The sequence below is a fragment of the Aethalodelphis obliquidens genome, unplaced genomic scaffold (assembly GCF_003676395.1).
Source record: "Aethalodelphis obliquidens isolate GAN/ISIS:26980383/991018 unplaced genomic scaffold, ASM367639v1 scaffold3, whole genome shotgun sequence".
NCBI classification, from domain to species: domain Eukaryota; kingdom Metazoa; phylum Chordata; class Mammalia; order Artiodactyla; family Delphinidae; genus Aethalodelphis; species Aethalodelphis obliquidens.
The window spans coordinates 77,342,389-77,366,310 of record NW_020837947.1 but is presented as its reverse complement, the minus strand read 5'-3'; the positions used below and the strand labels follow the sequence as shown (position 1 = coordinate 77,366,310).

The 23,922-nt window shown below is 41.6% G+C and overlaps 1 protein-coding gene across 3 annotated transcripts in view; it reads right to left on the bottom strand.

Annotated features, from left to right (window-relative positions):
• Window positions 1-23,922, bottom strand: part of COL12A1 (collagen type XII alpha 1 chain) — a 114,827-nt gene that overhangs the window by 30,599 nt on the left and 60,306 nt on the right. For all 3 annotated transcript variants that reach the window (XM_027092305.1, XM_027092313.1, XM_027092322.1), the window contains 17 exons: window positions 23,450-23,589; window positions 22,892-23,021; window positions 21,540-21,682; window positions 20,296-20,425; window positions 19,517-19,659; window positions 17,691-17,820; window positions 15,808-15,927; window positions 14,560-14,706; window positions 13,242-13,358; window positions 12,945-13,091; window positions 12,340-12,414; window positions 7,773-7,912; window positions 5,767-5,890; window positions 5,458-5,601; window positions 3,542-3,706; window positions 1,272-1,310; window positions 1,035-1,173 (listed from right to left, as the gene is read on the bottom strand). In XM_027092305.1, coding sequence (XP_026948106.1) covers window positions 1,035-1,173; window positions 1,272-1,310; window positions 3,542-3,706; window positions 5,458-5,601; window positions 5,767-5,890; window positions 7,773-7,912; window positions 12,340-12,414; window positions 12,945-13,091; window positions 13,242-13,358; window positions 14,560-14,706; window positions 15,808-15,927; window positions 17,691-17,820; window positions 19,517-19,659; window positions 20,296-20,425; window positions 21,540-21,682; window positions 22,892-23,021; window positions 23,450-23,589 — 2,173 coding nt within the window. The remainder of the gene's footprint in view (window positions 1-1,034; window positions 1,174-1,271; window positions 1,311-3,541; window positions 3,707-5,457; window positions 5,602-5,766; window positions 5,891-7,772; window positions 7,913-12,339; window positions 12,415-12,944; window positions 13,092-13,241; window positions 13,359-14,559; window positions 14,707-15,807; window positions 15,928-17,690; window positions 17,821-19,516; window positions 19,660-20,295; window positions 20,426-21,539; window positions 21,683-22,891; window positions 23,022-23,449; window positions 23,590-23,922) is intronic.

The following is a 23,922-nucleotide window of genomic DNA, read 5'->3' as shown; positions in this document are numbered from 1 at the left end:
CATGGCCGCTGAGCCTGAGCGTCCGGAGCCTGTGCCCCGCAAAGGGAAGAGCCAAAAAAAGAAAAAAACAAAAAAAAAAAAAAAAAAAAAAAAAAAAACCATCTAACCAGCATTCAGATTAAGAAATAGGACATAACCTGTTGTAGTAGCCTAGTAGCTTCCTATGTACCCTTGTCCAGTTTCCCCCATTCCCTACAAAGGTAACTATACTATCCTAACTTCTAACACCATAGGTTAGTTTGCCTGATTTTGAACTCTATATAGTAGGAACCATGGAATATACTATTTTTGGGTTTAGCTTCTTTTGCTCAGCCTTTTAAAAAAGAGATCTGTCAAGGGCTTCCCTGGTGGCGCAGTGGTTGAGAGTCCGCCTGCCAATGCAGGGGACACGGGTTTGTGCCCCAGTCCGGGAAGATCCCACATGCCGCAGAGCGGCTGGGCCCGTGAGCCATGGCCGCTGAGCCTGCACGTCCGGAGCCTGTGCTCCGCGACGGGAGAGGCCACAGCAGTGTGAGGCCCACGTACCGCAAAAAATATATGAAATAAAATAATTTTAATAAAACTAACTGCTGCCTGTCAGATCACAGATCATGGACAAGCAAGGCCACTGCAGTCTTTCATCTTGTGGAGTCGGAAACACTGGGGAGAATTCCTCTTCTCATTCTGCGTTGATTCCATGCAGTCCCTCTGCACCAAGGGAGAAACGTTCAAAAGAAGAAGTTGCCTCCCTGTTTAAACGACCTCTCTTAGCAGCGTAACTATAATCCTAGACTTAAATTCAAAAGGATCAGTAATCCATCATATGGCAGACACAGGATGAGATTCTTGGGTCTCAGAGTAGCAAGCTTGAGTCCTAGTCTCCCGTGTGACCCAATGGAACGCAGTTAACCCAACTGTACTTAAGGAAACTAAACCAGGTCATCCATAGGACTCAATTCTAAAATACCAGGGTTCTAAGACATCAGCAAAGATTCCAAGCCTCAAAAAAGCATCTGGCCCGTGGTAAGAAAGGGAACTCCTGTTGTCACACTCACGCTGTAGGCTGATTCACAAAGGCGTTCTTCTGAAGCCTGTAAGACGAGTGGCTGGGAAAAGACCCTGACTCCAAAGAGACTCCTTGCACAAAAGCAAAATTCTTTTCTGTCAGGTTGTATGCTTCAAGCATCTTAAAACCTGTACATCAGAAAAAAAATATATATTGAAATGAGGTCATTTTAATTATCTTATTGCTTGAAATCCTGAAATAAATTAGCCCGAGTATGAACGCTTACCTGGTGAGGTGTAGCCATCCAAATAAATGAGAGGACAACCTGCAAAGCACAGTGTTCTTTAAGTACGATTCACCAACAAGGTATACAAACATTATACACGCACAGAAAGCACCTGCGTACATACATCAAGTAACAAACCTGTTCATTCATTTATAAAACATATCAATCTAACCTCTTCTGAGTTATTTTGTGTAGACTTTCCACGTGTACGTGAAATTATACTACTGACCAGTGTGACCATGTTTTCTGGACATTCTCCAGTCCAGTTGGAATTTTACAACGTTCTTAAGAATGGTAAGATTGGGGCTTCCCTGGTGGCGCAGTGGTTAAGAATCCGTCTGCCAATGCGGGGGACACAGGTTCGAGCCCTGGTCCGGGAGGATCCCACATGCCGCGGAGCAACTGGGCTCGTGCGCCACAACTGCTGAGCCTGCGCTCTGCAGCCTGCTAACCACAGCTACTGAGCTCGCGTGCTACAACTACCAAAGCCCATGCGCTCTAGAGCCCGTGCTCCGCAACAAGAGAAGCCACCGCAATGAGAAGCCGCGCACTGCAACGAGGAGTGGCCCCGGCTCGCCGCAACTAGAGAAAGCCTGCACACAGCAACAAAGACCCACTGCAGCTAGAAATAAATTAAAAAAAAAAAAAAAAAGAATGGTAAGATTGAATTAGAGGGGGAAAATTTATAGATGTTTTTCCATAGATTAAAGAACTTTTACTGATGAGGATGATTATAACTTTTGTGACTTTCTGTTTGAATTAAAAAAAAATCCCACAAGGACTCAGAGGTGAAAAATATACAAATCAATTTTCACTGCAAAGTAAAGGAGCTGTTACAGTGGAGGATTCCTGGACTGAATGTCAATATTATGACATAGTGTGAGTGTGTTTCGTGTTTGGTAATTGCAATCATTGTTGCTTTTGTTGTGGTCATCCATTTACAATACTTGGTGTCAGTTGATTTATCTCTTGTAAAAATAAAATACAGTGTGTGTGTGAGTTGTGAAAAAAAAAATAGAAATCTAAAAAAAAAGAACTTTTCTCCCAGGAAACTTCAGATTTGTGCAAGGGCGGGAGGAGTTTGTCGCCACCCAGTCTTCTCTGCCAAGCCATGGAGGCTCACACTGGCCACCAAACCTCACAGTGGCAGGTGTACAGCGGGTCTCACCCTGGGCCCTGGAGCTGGGGCAGCACAGGGCTGCATCCGGGACCTCGTGGTGGAGGGGTGGCAGCTGGTGCTCCCTGCTCACTTGCACTAGTGTGATTCCATTCTGAGCTTCAGCGTAAGTTTTACGGTAAACCACCGACGTTTGTTTACTACTGCTGCCTCCAACCCGAGTTCTGAGATCTCAATATAATGTTTCATAGGGGAAAACATAACACTTAAAAAGCACAGCCCTGCCTGGGATCAGGGGTCTAGATCAGCCACGCAACTGTCTCCATAATCTAAGACCCCAAGAGTCAGAGTTCATGGAGAAGAGGAACAAACCAACTTCAGTAATCAATCTTTTGTCCTTCACTGTATTTTAAGAGTTGAGCTTGAGGTCTCGGTATAATATGAAAAGTCTACACCCAAGTAAACAAGTGGGAACCAAGTGAACTTCTACAGTGCACACTCACTCACACAAGTCAGTTTTCTCGTGGCTCTCCTGAAACACGGATGTTGACGGAACAAATACCAATTGATTACTAACAGGGAAAAACCTTCATCCCACGGAATGCTTCTATAAATGCATTTCTAAGTTGAAGATTAATTTTCTCAAATGTCACAGGCATTGGGACGGTGGGAAAAGGATATATTCAAATACTTTATTTCCATACAAGGAACATTACGTCTTCACGGCTAAAAATGGACCTCTGACAAGCACACAGTTAGCATGATCTCAATAGGAACAGTGATTCATCAGGTTCTCAAGTGGTTTCCCAGGATCTATTTATGCACAGACTTGATCTCATATAGGATAGGGAACGGTCTACCCCAGCAGTCCCCAACCTTTTCGGTACCGGGGATTGGTTTCGTGAAAGACAATTTTTCCACAGACGGCGGGCGGTGGCGGTTCAGGTGGTGATGCAAGCAATGGGGAGCGGCTGTAAATACAGACGAAGTTTCGCTCACTCACCCGCCGCTCACCTCCTGCTGTGCGGTCCGGTTCCTAACAGGCTGTGGACCAGTCCCAGTCCGTGGCCCAGGGGTTGGGGACCCCTGGTCTGCTCAGCAGTTACTTTTTCAAAACAACTGAGACTATGGACCCATGTGGGTCATGACTTACTTGAAGTGGCAGTTTCACAGACGAATGTGATGAGGTTGTCCTCTATCTTCTCAAAAGATTCAAAGTCGTCCACAATGAACACGTGCCGCTCGCTAGGTTTGCTGGCTATGTTGGCAAGTTCGTTGTAGTCGACATCAGCCACGCCAACTACAAAGACACTGAACCCTGCAGAGCAGTGTTTATAGAGAGAATTACACATCCTTTTTTCCATCCTTTATGGTTTAAACAATTCAAAACAAAATCTTATCAGAAATGATGCCATATTTTCTCAGCTAATGCAACAAGTTCTTTTAATTGACATAAACTCTCTTTAATGAACATGTACTTTTTCCAGGTCTTCCTATTTTCTGGCTTATAAAATTCAATTAATTGGATTTCCTAAAATAAAGTCTTAACAATTAAAAGATGAACATTTTAATAGCAGAATGACTTAATGTGGTACTCATTTCCTTCCACACATCCACAGTCCTAATATACCCATTAATTCTGCAGCTGTCTTAGGCAACATTAACATTTCAAGCTCATGTGCCTCAGAAACCAACAATGGGCTCATTTTAAACTCTGAATTCCTGAAACTGATTTACTCAATAAACTCAGGCTCAAAGTCAGCACTTTGACCACTTTCAAAATGGAATCTACAAGTCCCACTGGCAATAAACTTTCACTTATTTAGGCTAATACAAATAAACAAAGTTTTCACTCCAAAAGCTTAATTCAACAGAATTAGTTACATAATTAGATATAAATAAGGTAACTTGAGAAGCAAGCATTCATAACCCCAAAGTTAAATCACAAAGGAGCCTAAAATATACAGGAATCTGCTCAAAGTGCATAACGTAACAGCAACAACTTATAAAAAGATCAGTGCATAGAACAATCTCTGTTGTAAGAAGACACAGTATGACTTAGCACTAGTCATGACTCACTTTTAGCCAAAGACCCATGTATGTGCAGATGACAAATTCCATGTAACGAAGGACTTTACAATTTACACCACAATAAATCATGCATAGCATAGAACTCTCTCTAAAATATGTCCACCTTGGACGCTGCCTGAAGGATTGGGGGTGTTCATGCAACTATAAAGACTTAGTTTCGTCTCTAGTCATCCTGAATAACTAATCCAAAGGGCAGTGTAACAAGGAGGCTTTCAGCATGTTTGATTGACAAGATCTACACCAGCAATATCTCCCTGAGGTCTCTCTGCTCCTCTGCAGTGAACCTTCCAGCAATCTGTTTGGGATCTGCATCTGCCAGGACGTGCTAAACCTATGTCTCTCCTTGCATAGGACTGAACCAGCATCAAGACTCATTTATGCTATGGCAGGAAGCCTGCTCGAGGATCATCCCATTACTGCTGGTGTGTAGGCTTCCAGCCACTATGGGGGACTGACCCTGAGGCACGTCTTATACAAAGAATACACCATGTCATTTCTGAGCAATTATCAAACCATTCCATGATGAAATGTAAACTAACATTAGAAGGGTACGGAATACAGAGTAAAACAGAAACTAAAGTAAAATCAGTAATGTTGGTCTTTTGCAATCATTCCTGGACGTTTGAAACTGTGAAAATAATGAGTGCCATCACTAGGCATCAAACTTATGCTTGTGCGATGTGGAAAACAAACTTACGGTTACCAGGGGGTAAGGAGGTGGGGGACAAACTAGGAGATTGGGATTGACACATACACATTACTATATATAAAACAGATAACTAATAAGAACCTGCTGTATAGCACAGGGAACTCTACTCAATACTCAGTAATGGCCTATATGGGAAAAGAATCTGAAAAAGGGTGGCTATATGTATATGTGTATAACTGAATCACTTTGCTGTACACCTGAAACTAACGCAACATTGTAAATCAACTAGACTCTAATAAATTTTTTTTAAAATGTATGCTTGTGCTTACCTGACTGTTGGATGACCAAAGCTGCCTTCTTGACCTCGTCCTGTGACCGACCGTCTGTGACCACGACAAGCACCTTGGGGACATTCTTCCTCATACCACTCTCCCAGGTCAAGACCTTCTCCTTGATAAACGTGAGAGCTTTGCCTATAGAATGTGGCATGGAACATTTTAGTGTCATCTCAGTGGAAGCTCTCCAAGTGCCCTTAGCCACGCCCAACTGAGAAGCAATTGAATGTTAGAGTTACACTCCACCTATCACTCCAAAGGCTTTGGAGAGTAAAGGTCTATGTACACGCTGATGAACTGTACCTGTTCTTGTGTTTCCTCCTCTGTACCGGATATTCTGGAGGGCCCCGAGGGCCAGGGCCTTGTCGTTGTACGTGTTCAGCTTAAACTCAGACTTGACCTCGTCGCTGTACTGCACAAATGAGACCTGAAAGGAAAGGCGGTTTGGTGGTGAGGGTAAGTCGCCTCTTTTAATGTTTCAATTGTCAAGTGATTCTTCTAGCTGCATAATGGGAAAAAGAAGTCTATTAGACCTGACAGAATATGGTATGCTCTTTATAGCTAATATTATAACACTGACTACTGTTGTCTCACTAAATTCTCTGATTTCTGATCTTCAATGAAAGTGTCAGTAATTGATATGAATAATGTACATGCACTGTATTTCTTCTCTAGGATGTAAGAAGGGATGGGTAAAGCTGGAGAGCAATGAGATTCCAAGATCAGAAATGAGAACATACCATCTTGAGCTCAAATATTGGCTAAGCAATTGCTTCTCAGACAACTGACCCTTCTCACTGGCCACATCTATTCTTCATTGTAATATAAAAATGGCACGAGTGATAATAATCAGCACTCGTCACCAATTCAGTGACAGTGTGATTTAGTGGAAAGAATAAAAGCTTTATAGTCAGGATTCAATGGGCTCAAATCCTAGTGCTGCCAGTTAATAGCTTTGTGACATTGGGTAGGTTCCCAACATCTCTGGGCCTTTGTTTTTTATCAGTAAAATGGAGATAATTATACTTACTTCTATGGCCAGTTTAAGGAATGAGAATCATGTATACAAAGTAGCTGGCACACAGAAGTTAATAAAATATGGTAGCTTTTTTTCTTATTTTTTATCAGAAATCTTAATTTCTAAAAGGATTTCAAAAAAGGCTTACTTGCTCACACTTTAAGACTGTAACTAGCCTGACATTTTACTCTTCTTGGGTTGGAATAACATCCACAGAATTATTGGGGGATGTGAAATTTAACATATTCCACAAAGCATTATTGCATAAAAGAAGACATGATTTGTTTATGAAATTATTTGTGATTTATGTCAAAAATCTCTTATTTTCATAACATCTCTAAGATGTACCTGCCTAAATAAAGAAGAAACTTCACCAAGAGAAATGGGAAGGGAAAGAGGATTCAGAAAAATAATAACACAATACAGTCTCTTGCCTTAAGGAGTCAATGATTTAGACAGAAGAGAATCACACAAATATTGACAATATAAAGAGACACGTGCCGTAACAGCAACATAAACAAAACCCTTCAGGAGTCTGAAATGCCTAAAACTATCAAGGAAGCCTCTCCAGAAAGGGTGGAATTGAAGTGGGGCTTCGAGGTTGCAGAATCCAGGTAGTAAGCAACAGAGCCACCGGCCCTGAGTCCAGGGGTATGTTGGGAGTGGAGGAGATTCTCAGCTTTACTGGTGGGTCAGAGCTAAGCGAGGAATTATTCTTTGAGGTGGAAGGATTAATTTTTCTAAGTTCCCACTCTAGTAAAAGCAATAAATTTGGAGTGATTCCAAAGCAAGATAATTGGTAGTTATCATTGTAGGAAAACAAATTAATTTCCCTTTGAGTTAACAATGGCCTTTCTTCTTCTGGTTCAGGTAATATCTGCAATGTCATGATAGAGGGGGCAGTAGGGTTCCACACAGCCCCTCCAGTCACTACCCATCACTGAATCTCCTGACTTAACGGGTACAACAATCACAATGCATTTAACTTCCAGAACATAAAATGACCTTTCAGGAAACTGTATCATTGTCAAAAGATTTAAGCAGGAAGTTAGAGTTAGACTCCCCTAAATTCTGCAACAGGAATATCATCTAGCCAAGAGAATACCTAGAGGAATATTTATTTTTCTATTTATTTATCATTTGCACCCAAGTCCTTCCCAAAAGTCTATGTGTAAAGAAAAGAGAAAATAACAAAGTCAAAATGGAGTTTATACTGAAAAGTCTTTCTACTTAAAAGTTTAAAGGAAATAGCAAGACGTTACAGATGAATAACCTTTGAAACGACACCCACCTGAATTCCAGCAGGACTGATTTCATCAAAGGCTCCCACAGTATTGAAGATGAATTTTACAACTTTGTTAAAATTATCATCCCCGATACTCCAGGAGGCATCAGTCAAGAATACAATATCTGCCTTGGCCCCTTTGCACACTGGGGGAAAAACACAGAGGAAGCCCCAAATCTCATGAATTCTTTCATTTAAGTGAAGTTACACAACTGAGACACGTAATCTAACACCCTGCTACTCCTCCAAGTGTGGTTCAGCAGCAACGGCATCGCCTGGGAGCCTGATAGAAATGCAGAGTCCTGGGGCCCACCCCAAATGTCCTGCAACTGAATCAACAGTAGCAGGGTGCCAGGTGATTCACGTGCCCAGTGAAGTCTGAAAAGCGCTGGTCTAACTGGCCCTCAATTTCTGCTCTGGAATTACTCCATCTGGTCATTCTGCAAACATATGCTCCCTCCTCATGGGATTCTTCAAGGAGCTTCAAACAATAACTAAGGAGGAAATCAAGTGAAAAAACAACCATGCTCAGAACTTAAGAAGAGCCCTCAGTGGGTTTGGAGATTTTTGTATATAATTATCAAAGACTTGGTGTAGATAAGGTGTCTTTTCATTTTAAATTAGGCCACTAGAATCATATGGAGGGAGGGAAGGGATGGAATAAAATAAAGAAACACCTTTAATTAGAATCTTCAGACTTGAAAGCTAAAAATTCTGAAAATAAAAATTTAACATTTTAGTGATAAAAACTTGCCGTGTAGAATGTATAACACCAAGAATAAACCCTAATGTAAATATGGACTTTGGGTGATAAAGATGTGGCAATATAGGTTCACAGGATGTATCAAACGTCCCACTCCAGGTTGGCAGGGGGGATGTTGAGAGTGGAGGGAGGCTGTGCATGTGAGGGGGCAGGGCATGTCGGGACTCCTGTGTACTTTCAGCTCAAATTTGCTGTGAACCTGAAACTGCTCTAAAAAATAAAGCCTATGAAGAAAAAAACCTTAACATGTCTTTTTTTTTTCAAAATTCACAATCTTATATGTTGTGGAATACGAATACACCAGAGAAGTAAGTCATTACCACCAAAAAGGTAACAAACATATCCATGCCCCCCAAAAGTTCACTGGTGTCCTTTTATAATAGTCTCTCCCTGTCAGTCCTCTCCACACCCCTTCCCATCCCCAGAAAATCACTGATCTCCTTTTGACATGATAGATTAATTTGAGTTTTCCAGAATTTTATATAAATGGAATCAGACAGTATCTTTTTTTTTTCCTCAGGCATCTTGCACCCAGCATCATCATTTGCAGATTCATCTATGCCGTTGTGTTTAACAGTAGCTTGTTCCTTTCTCTTGCCGAGAAGAATTCCATTTATTCCATTATTGCTTATTATTTCACTTTTTCATGAACATGTGGGTCACTTCCTGTTTTTTTCCAATTACCTGGTTTTTTTTTTCTTACAAATAAAACTGCTATGAACATTCATGTAGAAGTCTTTGTGGGAACATATGCTTTCGTTTCTCTTGGTTTAGTACCTTGTAATGAAATGACTGAGCGGTACCGTAGGTTTATGTTCAACTTTAAGAAACTGTCAAGCTGTTTCCAGTGTGGTTATACATTTTACATTCCCACCAGCGGCGTATGACGGTTCTAGGTACTCACGTCTTTGCCAACACGTGGTCATTTTAATCTTAGGCATCCTAATAGGTGTAGTGGTGTCTCCTTGTGGTTTGGGCTTGCATGTCTCTAATGACTGATGCTGAGTATTCACATATCTTCTTTGGTAAAATGTCTTTTCAGATTTTTTCCTCACTTATTAAAATTGGGTTGTTTGTATTTTTATTACTGTGATTTGAGAATTATTTATGTAATATGGAGATAAGTATTTTAGCAGATTATGTGATTTGTAAATATTTTCTCCTAATCTGCGACTTGTCTTCTCATTCTCTTAACAATGCTGTTCAAAGAGAAGTTCTTAATTTTGATGAAGTACAATTTATCAATTATTTCTTTGTTCACATTTTTGGTGTGATATGGAAGAAATCTTGGCCTAATTTCAGGTCACAAAGGTTTACAGATTAATTATTATATGTGGGTTTATGATCCATTTTTTAAAATGTTTTTTTATCGTGGTAAAAGCCACATAATATAAAACATACTATTTTAACCACATTTAACTATACAGTTCAGGGGCACTAAATACCTTCACATTGCTGTGAAACTCTCACCATCAACCATCTCCCTCATTTTTTACCTTCCTCAACTGAAACTCTGTCCCCACTGAACACTAACTCCCCATTCCCCCTCCCCACCCCCCATTGCCCTCCTGCCCCTGGCATCTACCAAAGTACTTTCTGACTCTACGAATTTGACTGTTCTAGGTACTTCATTTAGGTGCAATCAAACAGTATTTTTCTGCACCTACTGTATAGTGGAATGCATTTTTAAGGTGAACTTAATATATGCCCTACAAACAGATTGTACCTTCTTTTTTCTTTCCCCCTGTGCTATACAGTAGGTTCTCAATTAGTTATCTACTGTATACATAGTAGTGTATATATGTTGAATCCCAATCTCCCAATTTATCCCACCCCCTTTCCCCACCTTGGTGTCCACACGTTTGTTCTCTACGTCTGTGTCTCAATTTCTGCTTTGTAAATAGGTTCATCTGTACTATTTTTCTAGATTCCACATAGATGCGTTAATATATGATATTTGTTTTTCTCTTTCTGACTTACTTCACTCTGTATGACAGTCTCTAGGTCCATCCACGCCTCTGCAAATGGCACAATTTCCTTTTTATGGCTGAGTAACATTCCATTGTATATACGTACCACATCTTCTTTATCCATTCCTCTGTTGATGGACATTTAGGTTACTTCCATGTCCTGGCTATTGTAAACAGTATTGTAAATAGCTGCAATGAACATTGTGGTACATGTCTCTTTTTGAATTATGGTTTTCTCTGGGTATATGCCCAGGAGTGGCATTGCTGGGTCATATGGTAGTTCTATTTTTAGTTTTTTAAGGAACTTCCATACTGGTCTCCATAGTGGCTGTATCAATTTACATTCCCACTGACAGTGCAAGAGGGTTTCCTTTTCTCCACACCCTCTCCAGCATTTACTGTTTGTAGATTTTTGGATGATGGCCATTCTGACCAGTGTGAAGTGATACCTCATTGTAGTTTTGTTTTGCATTTCTCTAATAATTAGTGATGTTGAGCATCTTTTCATGTGCCTCTTGGCCATCTGCATGTCTTCTTTGGAGAAATGTCTATTTAGGTCTTCTGCCCATTTTAGGATTGGGTTGTTTGTTTTTTTTGTTATTGAGCTGCATGAGCTGCTTGTATATTTTGGAGATTAATCCTTTGTCAGTTGCTTTGTTTGCAAATATTTTCTCCCATTCTGAGGGTTGTCTTTTCGTCTTGCTTAACATGTCTTTAAGCCAAAAATATTTACTGAATTCCTTTCAACAGTCTAAAGAAACACACTACTATTTTATCCCATAATAATGCACTTTTAATTTTACTTCTTTAATAGGCTTAATAACCATAACGTTCTAGAGCCTTCTAAGAGAAAAGAAAAATACTTTCAATTAAATGTTGGAAACAGAATGTGGGAAAAGAATAAACCAGTAGTTAATTAGCTAAAACTTAATTTGATGAAGCACTGAGCATTGCCCCAAATTACTGAGAGACCAATCTAAATAGCTCAGTCTATGTCTTTTTACCAGTTTACTACAAGGGACAATTATGTCTCCAACCTTGGTGAATGGAAATATTTTAGCTTTGTGTGATCCAGGGCCCTTCTTAGGTCAGAAGCCAGGAATTCCAAAGCCAAAGGCCCAGGGGTTACGCTGCAAATTTAGCCCAAAAGGTCCCCAGTGCCTGTTGATGCCAGCAGCCACAAGAAAGAAATGCCCTCCATGTGACAATGGATTATTTAAGGCATCCCTAGACCTTCATCTGCAAAATTGAGGAAACAGAGTTCCAGCTGAAGAGGCAGAGTGGTTTATCACCGGGTTGGTTTTTTTTTTTTTTTTTTTTAATGTCGGTTCATTGGTTTGTTTATTAATTTATTTTTGGCTGTGTTGGGTCTTCGTTTCTGTGCGAGGGCTTTCTCTAGTTGTGGTGAGCAGAGGCCACTCTTCATCGCGGTGCGTGGGCCTCTCACTGTCGCGGCCTCTCTTGTTGCGGAGCACAGGCTCTGGACGCGCAGGCTCAGTAGTTGTGGCTCACAGGCTCTAGAGCACAGGCTCAGTAGTTGTGGCTCATGGGCCTAGTTGCTCCACGACATGTGGGATCTTCCCAGACCAGGGCTCGAACCCGTGTCCCCTGCATCAGCAGGCAGATTCTCAACCACTGAGCCACCAGGGAAGCCCTATGACTGGTTTTATTCACACTAAAATGGGCCTGGAGCAGAAGAGCAAATGCCTGGTAATCTTTGCCTTTAATTGAAAAACTCTTTAGCAGGAATAATAGGTCAGAAATGTTCTATATCAACTGCGTAAGTAAGAAGGCTATCAATCCCGATCAGCTGAATGCATTGCCTAATGGCTGTACTTACCTTCCCGGGCTGGTGGAATCGTGGGAGGGGGAGGAGGTGTAGGCGGCTCTGTAGGAGCTTCTGTTGGTTTTACAGCTAGAATTAAAAAGAATAATTAGAAAAACGCAACAGGTGCACATTTCATATCTCAGAAAGTAAATTTTTAGAGCCATTTCAGTCCTCGATAACAAATCACGTGTCATGGGCACTGACATACTGGGAATCCTATCTTATCCAAAATTGGTACCATTGGTAGTCACTCAACATTGACTACAGCAGCACGAAGCGAAGCCCAGATGCAAAGGGAGAGCGTAAGACCTTCAGATACAGTCAGATGAGCAGAGGTCACCAACACGGATCCATGTGCACCTTTCACTGTCAGCTAGAGCCAGCTCTCCCTCCTTTAGGTCATTCCTTACAATTACGCCAACTCTAACAGGGCAGCACAGATCTGCTGCAGATAAAGGTGCTGAACCCGCTGCAGACGCCACCTCAAGGACCTGCCATCATGTCACTATTGCCGCTCGTAAGGAGAAGTGTCACACAGGAGTCACTTATGTCTCCCACACCCAGAGCATCCTACTCTGAAGCCTTACAGAGACCCCCCGGATTACTCAAACACTTACTAGTATGTTCTTTGACAGAGACACCTGGTCCCTCAAGATTTGGGGTCTGCACAAAGACAGTGACGCCATAATCAGTGTCTGGTGACAGGCCGGTGAAACAGTGACTGGTTTCTGATCCACGCACTGTAATTTCCTGTCCTCTTGTTCCTGATGAGGACAGCAGAGGAAAAATGCCAGTGTCACCAGCAATTATCTTTAAAGACATTCTGATACATCATTTTATAAATAGAATGACACCTTTACTGAAGTTTTAAATGTAGCTACTATGTGCTCCAGGTCATTTTTTTGCACACGTACCATCTGCAGGGCTTAGTTTTAGCCTGTAGGAAGTGGCTGCCCGGTGAGCTGACCATCTAACACAGAATGTATCCCACCCGACCTGGTGAGTTTTCAGATCTGTCACATTCAAATATACTACAAAAGAAGGACAGAAAGAAATAGATTTACTTCATAAATAAAGGCCAAAAAAAGCATACTTTTAATCCCAGCACAATTTTAAAACTTCCACTGTGGCTGAAAAAAATAAAGTCTCACATTGTTTCTTCATAAGAAACAGACGTGAAACAAACACGAAAACGTGGTATTGTCGAAACCGACCTCCCTTTCTATGACTGATTTTCAAGGGAAGGAAAATCCACATTCAGACGTACCTCTGAGATACTGCAGGTTCAGTTTCAGACCACCAGAATAAAGCAAATATTGGTACAATAAAGTGAGTGACACAAATATTTTGATTTCCCAGTGCATAAAAGTTATGTTTACACTATACCGTAGTTTATTAAGTGTGCAATAGTGTTATGTCTAAAAAAATAATGTTCATACCCTCATTAAAAACACTTTATTGCTAAAAACTGTTAACCATCATTTGAGCCTCCAACGAATTGCAATCTTTTTGCAATAGTAACATCAAAGATTACTGATCTCCGATCACCATAACGAACATAATAACAATGAAAAAGTTTGAAATATTGCAAGAACTACCAAATGTGACACAGAGGCATGAAGTGAGCAAATACTGATGGAAAAATGGCTTGCTCTGTGCCGGGTTGCCACAAACCTTCAATTTATAAAAAAAACACAGCATCCGCCAAGTGCAATGAAACGAGGTCTGCCTATAGCCCCTCTCCACGCCATGAATGTCAACGACACCTCATGAAAAATAATAAAAAAAAATTTTCTGAAAGGCTATCTGCTAAGTCCTCAAATAGCCATTAAAGCACTGATGATAACAAAATCTACCTGCAAGCTGAATCAGTCATCATGGCATTTATGGGAAAACTTTCAATTAGATCAATACATTTAGGGAATATATGTTTAACATCCAATGTCAGGAAAAAACCACATACAATCCCACGTGGATAAAACCATAATTTTTATAATTTTTATCTTTTAAAATTCAAAATGTATTTTCTATGAAACAAACATATCTCATCATTATACATTTTGTACCCTTGATTATATGACGTAAGTATTTGTTTAGCTGGACACAAAAGAGTTACCTACTCAAGGCCGAGGAAACATGCGTAAGAAAAAGAAAGAAAGAAAATTAAAGCAGAAGGACCTGGTCATTTACACTACACTTTTTCTTACAACCACAAAAAGCTACGTGACTCACAGGTAGTGCCTTGGTCCGTCAGAGGGACACTGAGACCAGAATCATACTGCGCGTAAACGTTCACGTCATAGGTGGTGCTGGGGCTGAGATTGTGCAACGTGTACGATGTCATTTCTCCAACAAAGACCTCCATGGGCTCATTGGAACCTTTAATAACAATCACAAAAATACATAGACATATGTCATTCCTAGTCTCAAAGTTTTCTTAAAATCAAATAACTTATACTCAAATGATAGTATGAACACCATTAATTCCATAGCCCTCATGCACGTGCTCCCCGTAACACCCGCTGCATTACATGGTGAATACGAAACTGGAAGCGGAGACCGAATCCTTTTCCTTGTTATTCTCAAAGCATAGCACAGTAGCTAGCATGTGTACTAATGAATGTAGCAGGTTTGTAATTACTGTTCCTTTAACGAATAAATCATCACACGGTCAACTACTCTAGACTCTCAAGCCTCTTCTTTAAGCTGCAGTTTGCAGCATAGTGCTTTGTACATACTGGGTGCTCAATGAACATTTTTCTGTTGTAGAGATGATTTAAGAACGTCTATCTCCCACCCCGTTCCATGCAGTGTGGTTACTGAAAGTCCTCCACCTTGAAGTTCCCTCTCCATTTCTTACACAGGCTCACATATCCTTACACTTGCCTTCTCTCCTTTATTTTTTTCTAGTTCACATCCTTCCTGGGTGCATGGAAGATACCCCAGCAAATTTACTATAAAAGTATTTTGCTTCCATTTTGCTAAACATATAGACAGAAGATGGAAACACAGATGGCGAATAATTTAATAGAGGGGATGTCCATTTAGGTGAAAGTGTCCGTGGGAAGCCAAAAGAAAGCCTGTCGTGAATAAACTAAAATGCACATGCCCCAAATGGAATAATACCTTGACCTAATGGGAAAAATACACAAGTTTATACTAATTAAGTACTCATTCTTTCACAATCATAATAACATATAGGTTGTCTGATCACAGCTTCAATTTGTGCAATTTTATGAACCAGATCAGACGTTTTTGCCATGCAGATTAATGGGAGTTGCATCTAAACCCATAGTAACAATGATACTTTAGAGCATTGGCTTAAATACTATTTCCAGAAACGTTACCTCTGGTAGGAGAGGACTTGATGTGATAACTGAGCTATCAGGAGAATCTAATCGTGGGGGATGCAACAAAGAACACCCTCATGCACAAATAACCCTCCAATGCATTTCTAAGATGATAAAGGTGCTTCCTTACCCACTGGCTTATACACAATTTTATATCCAAGAACGGGAGATGGTGAAGGATCCCAGGACACTCTGAATCTCGTATACCATTCATCTGAGATGTGTATGTTCTGAGGAGGAAGTAATCCCACTGAAAACAAATATTGGCACACGTTACTGACCTTTTATTGACAAACGAGGAGAGAGCACAGAACTTTATGAGTATTGACCATGAATATTGACAGTGCAGCCTCATGAGAGCAAATTAATAATATCCCATATTGTCCCGCTCCAGAAAACAATTAAAAGGTCTTGAAATGTTCAACAGAAAGCTTAGTAGTTTTCCAAATTTAAACAGCAAATCAAATGGACTCAGGAACCGGTGATTTCTAGAATTGGATTCAGAATTATAAAAAGTAAAAGAGATCTCATACCATTTTTTTGAATGTTATAGATCACAGATTGTTAGAGCCACAAAAATGATTTATAGACTATTTAATCCAACCATCTTATCACAAAAATAAGATATGATTTGCCCAAGACCACACAGCTAGCTAGTGACCAAAACGAGGTTCTTCCCCAGCACCACTATAACCTCTACCAACATAACCTAGAGTAAATCCTCACACCTCCAGAGTACTACCCAACTCTATCCCCTATTAGATCAATGCTGTGCGGTAGCCTGTTAGTCAGCCACTGAGTTTTTATTCACAGCATTACACAAATAAGGACTTAACTTCAAAAACTTTTTTACAAGAGAAGCCAGAATCGGCTTTGGCCCTTCCTAGAAAACTAAAGATCTAGTAGAGATTTTTGTATGTTCTTGATTAAGCACAGATTTCTGAAATACAGCATTTCCTCCAGAAAAATACCAAAATATATTCTGAAACCTAAGGGAAGAGTGAAAATGGGAAGCTGTTAAATTAAAATCATCTTGAGTCGCTAGATGGAGTCTGTGTTGACTCAGTCCTGTAGACAACAGGTGTCAATAAATATACAAATTCCTCAGCCTCCAAAGACTGAGCTGAAACACTCTGGTCCTGCTTTTCTCTCAGGAGTTTTCAAATGTTACCTCTCCCAAATCCTGTAATGTTGTCAAGATCATTTAAGTAGAAAAAGAGTTTGGGCAACTAAGTGTAGCAAGGAGACTGAAATCATGTTACTTAAGTGGATTTTTGCTGAACGAAGTGGAGAAGTGTCTTACCCATGTCTCCCAGTAACGGAACCCAGCGGACCCATGGCCCAACCCACCTTCACGCTCAGCCAGGGACTCTCAACTTTGGCTGCGCACTAGAACTTCAGCAGGTCTGGACCATGTCTAGACCATTAACATCAGCATCTCTCGGGGTGGCGTACAGGCATAAGCCTTTTTAAAGGTCCTCAGATGATTCCAGCAACCAAATTAGAGAACTTTTGATCTAAACCATAAGAAACTGCTACCCACGCAGGCTAGAAAAGGGGCCTGAACCCTGGTAATCCATTAGTACAATAGAAAAAATAATTTTTAAAAAAAGCTAAATTTGTAAAGACAGAAGATGATTCCCAATCATCCTGCTTCTTTTCCATGACTTAAGATTCTATGGTGATGGGGTCTTTTTTGCTGAACACTTAATTGACTGAGTTAACAGCTACAGCCTTAACTGATACCACACAAACTAAAACATTATTCAGTGACTAAGCAGTTGTTTTCCAAAGAATAAAACTATCTCAAGCAAAGCAAAATATGCAGATTTGTGTCTCATTTTCCTTCTTTCAGTGGACCTTTAAAAAGTTAATAACACATTCCGTTGTCATATCATTCTGACAAGATTCAATACCTAATACAAATGTTAATGCAGTATTAATGGAGTGTCTGAGATGTGTATACTCAAATATGACCAAATTTAAAGATTATAAAAGGTTTAAGACATTTACCAGTTCTTCCATTTCCTGTCAAATGAGTACCATCTCCATCTTCATAAACAGCAATAACAGTAATTTTATATGGGGTATCAGATTGCAGGGGCTGTAGCATTACGTTGTTTCTTCTGCCTGGGACAGTGGTCTGCAGGGGAAGTTAAATTATGAGTTATCATCAGCTAGAGGACTTCCAGATCAATACTTTTGTATGTATTCCCATAAACAGGAGTGTTTTCTTCATCGTTTCTTTTTCTTGCACAATGCTCAGGGCGAGGCAAACTGTCTACCACTGTGCAGCAAGGGAAATGGTTTTAGAGTCGGGCAGGTCTCAGCTCAAATCCCGCATCAGCCACCTCCCAGTCTTGTAGCTCAGCATCTCAGAAGGAAGGATGGAAGCCGTGAGGATGAAAGGCAGTATCTCGTACAGCACCTCCACACACGTGACTGAGCACCACTGCGCTCCCTTCCTTCCCCACTCCTCCATGTGTGTCAGTTGCGTGGGACTCCTTCCACAAATGGGCACCCTGTGCCCACCGTGGGCCAGGTGTGGTACCAGCCACTGGGAGCCCACTGGGGAGCAAAAGCGGACTCAGTTTCTGTCCTCGAGAGCATCAGTTTTGGCTTCCCTGGTGGTGCAGTGGTTAAGAATCCGCCTGCCAATGCAGGGGACACAGGTTCGAACCCTGGTCCGGGAAGATCCCACACGCCGCGGAGCAACTAAGCCCGTGAGCCACAACTACTCAGCCTGCGAGCCACAACTACTGAGCCTGCGCTCCACAACGAGAAATCACCACAATGAGAAGCCCGCGCACCTCAACGAAGAGTAGTCCCAGCTCGCCGCAACTAAAGAAAGCCCGCGTGCAGCAACGAAGACCCAGCGCAGCCAAACGTAAAATAAATAAATTTATATTAAAAAAAAGTATCAGTTTTGCTAATATTAATTAGGGGAAAAAGAAGAAATGGAAAATACATTCAGCTGCCCCCACGAAGAGCAAATGAACCAGACAGACCTCTCAGTCTTTTTTCCAACTCTATGCTTTGCTTCTACAAAAAGCAGGGATCACTTAAACCATGAATTCCAGCGTGGAGTCCCCTAATTCCAAATGGTGAATTGGGAGGGAAATTACATCTTTAATGTTTCCAGAAAGTGATGGGAAATTGTGTATTTGTCCATGGCAAGGCTGAATAAACACTAAAGCAGGAGCTTCTCTGCTTTGGCAAACTAAGTGTGGTAATACCGCTTATCCCATCTTGATCAGAAACTCTTAAATGGCAGTTACATGGGTTTCTGATTAATAAAAATAGGAGCTTGGGGCTTCCCCGGTGGCACAGTGGTTGAGAGTCCGCCTGCCGATGCAGGGGACACGGGTTCGTGCCCCGGTCCGGGAAGATCCCACATGCCGCGGAGCGGCTGGGCCCGTGAGCCATGGCCACTGGGCCTGCACGTCCGGAGCCTGTGCTCCGCAACGGGAGAGGCCACGACAGTGAGAGGCCCGCGTACCGCAAAAAAAAAAAAAAAAAAAAAAGTTAAGATTTAGAGTCACATAACTAGAACATGAAGTTAGGTAGCTCAGAATAATAGGTATCATGTTTCACCGACTCAGTTCCTATGGTATAATTAGATAGTTAGAAATACACATTTTTATGAGATAAGATAATTTTTCAACCTGTGTTTAGAAGAGAAATGAGCCCAAAGATACTGATCGTGCAGGTGGCCCCAATATCACATCAGAGAAAGACTCAACTGTAATCACAGCACTTCCTAAAGAAGAAAGCCTCCTTTCACCCTCCAACCAGGTAAGAGATTTCAAAATGCTCAAATGAATGAGTAACCAACTCACATATTCATCAATTGGGTCACCAACTGTGGGAGAATAAATGATCCTGTATTGCTGAACCGGCCCATCAGCGTGGTCCCAGGCTACCGAGAGGCTGTTGGTTGTCTCCCCAAAGACTCTCAGATTTCTTGGTCCACTTCGTGGTACTAAATAAATAAATACAACAGAGTTAGTTTCCTGTCTGTGACCATAGTGGACACAGGGGTGGAGGGAGGGGCATGAAAGAACGGGACCCAGGGCAGAGTAACTGTACCCCGGTACTTCACGACTCTCTGGGTTGCTCACTCCCTTATGATGAAATACACATCTACGGCTCTAATGTGAAACCATAACCAATAGAAAGTGCTGCATTCAGAGCTACGATTACATGCTGAACTTCCAGTGACAGAGAGTTAGGTTTGAACGTGAAAGTACAGACTGGGAGAGAAAGGGATTATTTTAACTGCTATAAGCACCTCCTGTTTAATGAAACAGAGAGGCCGTGCCCTAACACTTCCAAAGTGCCCAGTTGGTGAGAAGACCCATCGCAGGCAGAAGAAGGGAAGAAACCCCTCCTTAACTGGGGTACCAGATGAGAAAACGGCCAAACGATGTCACTCAGCTGGGAGGGCAGTCGTGGCCCCAGGGTTCCAGGCTGAACGTGACTGTGGGCAACCCAAGCGCTCCCCTCACCTGCACAAGGTAGAGGCGATTCCCCACACTCCTCACTCACCACCACCACCCCCCAGGCCTCCTGCCCCAAGTCACAAGGGAACCCGGTGGAGAAAGGATTTCCGCCTCACACGTGCGGCCCTGGGCGGGGCTGGGAGTCCCCTCTGCATCCGAGTAGAGGGCAACGATGTTCACGGAATAGGGTGTGTCCGGAATCAGCCGCTCCAAGTGCACCGTGCGGGTATTTCCCGGCACCACGATCTGGAGGGGAGGACACACCAGATTCTGCTTGACCACAGCCCAAGTGCTTACCGAGTCTTCTATTAGTCCGCATCATAATGTTTACAGTAAAAGGCTGAGCCCAGCACAGCAGAAACCACCTTCTGTGCTACCTCGTAAGGTCTGTCCAAGCCACACTGTTAAGGGCAATTTATCCTCAGAAATTTCCTCTCCAAAAAAGTTAGCTCATACTTGATGCTTAGTAACTTCAACTATCTCCCATTTGTGTTCATGATAAAGGTTCTCAAATACAACATCCAGGGCTCATGAGAGCTACCCAAAAGCATCCCGAATGTTAGATACACATAAGAAAAGGGACCACACACACACACACACACACACACACACACACACACACACACACACTGGTAAAATAGAAAGCTACTCCATGCAATGGATAAGGGCAGTACTGTCTGAATGTGTCGTACCATACACAGGGACATACAAATCAATATTCTTACAGAACACATCTATCGCTCCTCACTTGTTTACCTTTGTTCATTGTCATTGTTTATTTTGGTAAAGACTTGTAAATTAAATTAGTCTATAAATGTACTTCCCCATAGGTGTTCTATCCCTTGTCCAATTAGAAATTTCTGATCTCAAAATTATTAATCTACTTAGAAAACTGCACAGTACTAGGGACTGAAGATAGATTGGGCAACTTGTTAAGAGCCAATGAAGGCAAACTTTAAGGTATTCTCATAACAAAGACTTGTATGTTACAACAAAAGCCCAGACTGACAAGGTCTAGCAATGATTTGCATCCACTGCTGGGGTTTTTAACTTATATAGCTAATTTGCATTTTTCCAAAACTCATTTTTGCTAACTGACCCTCTAGTTAATACACTTACTTTAGTTCATCAAAAGCAATCATTTAGGCATTACACATGGGCAGGCCCGTGGCTTGCATCCTCACAGGCAACCGAACAGGACACAAACTTGAGCCTTAGCTCATCAGGAAAGGAAGCTTCCAGGAGACCCGGTAGGTACCACACCAACTGACTTATTGTTCCGGGCCGGCAACTAAAGCAGGAGGCACAGTAAAATCGACAGCATTCTTCTGTCGAGCTCTACGACGACAGCATGACTTACAGATTCCGAGGGTCTCTGGCCAGTCAGGGGCGAATACACGACGCGGTACTGCTGCACCGGCCCCGGCGCCGAGCCCCAGCGAACGTCCAGGCTGTTTGGCGTTGGATTGTACACTTGGACGTTTCTTGCCAGCCCTCTCACCACTGAGGAAAGAAAAGCCAACACATATTTCTTACATCTGTTTATACATGTCAAGCTTTTGCTATCACTTCTCCAAAACTTCTACTCTGTTAACAGGATAAAATACTGTCCTCCTTAAACTTCTAATTATCTGCACCCAAAAGCAGATGAAAATTCTGCAAATCCAAATGTAGTCAAAATTAGCCAACTATGTCCTTGGTCTATATGGAAGCAAAGTTGTTGCCAATAAAAACAAGCTAGTGAAAGTACGATAATAGCACTGGGTTGGCCATAAACAAACAAGGCGCAAGGGACAAGAAGCTTCAGTTTTCCAACACAGGTAATGGAGAGATAGAGAAGAGGATTTCATAGCTCTGCCTTCAAGGTGAAAACTGACAACACCGATGAAGCCATCTAATTCCATCAGCTACATTCACCCATTCATTCCTTCTCATTCAACAAATAGATACCGAATGTCTTCTGTGATTAAAAGAAAAGGCAAAAGGAGGGAGAAAAGATACACTCAGTTCTCAGTTAACTGCCCCAATAGGGACTTAGAAAACATGCAAATTAAATCCATGTATTAACCCCAAACTCTAGTTTAGCCAATAACATCATCTTTCCAGACCGCTAATCTTTTACCAAAAGAAGTCATCTGTATTTGCTCTCTTTTAGCCATCAGCAAGTGTATTTTTAGAGCCAAAGAAATATTTATAGGTATGCCCCAAAGCCTTTAAGCAGTACTAGAAAGAATTGTAAAACCACTATACGCTGGTTTCTCAAGATGTTAATGGCAAATGAAAGCACACAGATTTTCAGCGCCAGAAAGCACTTCATCAGCAAACCAGAGAAATGTGCGATCAAGTAATGTGACGAACAGATTTCAACAATTGACACTGCAAAAGCCAATTACAAAACACTGCTTCACACAAATTTATAAGGCACAAAGCAAAGCTCATGAACTTTTGTGAGTGAAACGGAATACTGGTGATAACACACACATTTATAAATCCTGAAATTATCATTTCAGAAGAAGAATGCCATTATAACCTTTTATTTCATACACTAAAATATTAACAGTTGGTGGCGTTTGGATGGTAAACTATGGGTAATTTTTATGTTTTTGCTCTATCATGAACTTTCCAAATTGTCTTCAATGGGCCTATATGGCCTTTACATGGAAAAGCAAAACGTATCATGAAAAAGCGATATTTTTCTGCCTTCTTACTTACATGTCCTTCCAGTATCTGATGTGCGTCCTCCATCACCTTCAGAATACACGGGAACTACTGTAACAGTGTATGCGGTATCTGGCTGCAGATTCCTAAGAATGGCATAATTGGTATTCCCAGGGATTGGAACCTAAAGATTTTAATAAAATGTAAAGTATCTGATTTGAAAAACTTGTAAAAGAAATAATACTTCGAATAATATAATACTCAAAATATTAACTCAAGACCAAACCAAGAAGCAAGTTCTATAATATTGGGATGTAATGATGCGCCCCCAGACGGACTGTTATAAGAGTTTCTGAAGACTTCTCTGCACTCACCCCAGGCTCCCTCTCAGAACTCCCTGAAATGATTATTTCCCCTAGCCCCAACGCCAAGCAAAAACTCCCTGATCACCCAGGCACAAGACACCAACCTACCACCCTCTGTCAAGTCCTACCGAATGAATATGAACTTCTTCAGCACTAAGGTAAATTGGTTAACTCTTTAGCTCCACTTTGCAATCGTTCGGCTACAGCTAAAACAAACGTGCTTTTTTTCCCTACAGGAAATAAGTACCAGTTCCTCCGGACCGTCTGCTGTGGGTGCGTAGAAGAGCTTGTACTGGCGAGGACTGCCCTCTGCGTGGTCCCAGCGAACGTTCAAAGTGCTGGTGGAAGGGTCGTACACTCTGAGGTTCCTCACGGTATTCAAAGGTTCTGAAATGCACGGAAAGCACATCACAGTGTGGTCCTAACAACCCAGCGCTCACAAAACACAGGTTCACTGATGTCTCCCCACCCCACAAATATTTGCTGCAGTCCTGAATAAGGGAAAGAATGTCTGTGATCATCTGACACATGTCTCATCTCTCCAGAGAGATTTTGGCCCCTGAGCGGTTTTTGTTTGTTTTATCCTAGAAAGTAATAAACGTCTTCCTTGAACAGAGACAGATGACTCCAAGTAAGGATGTTAAAAAACAATTAAGATCATTATTAACATGCATTTTAAAAGATTAGCAAAAGGCTGCGTCACCCCAGGGTTTCCAGAGA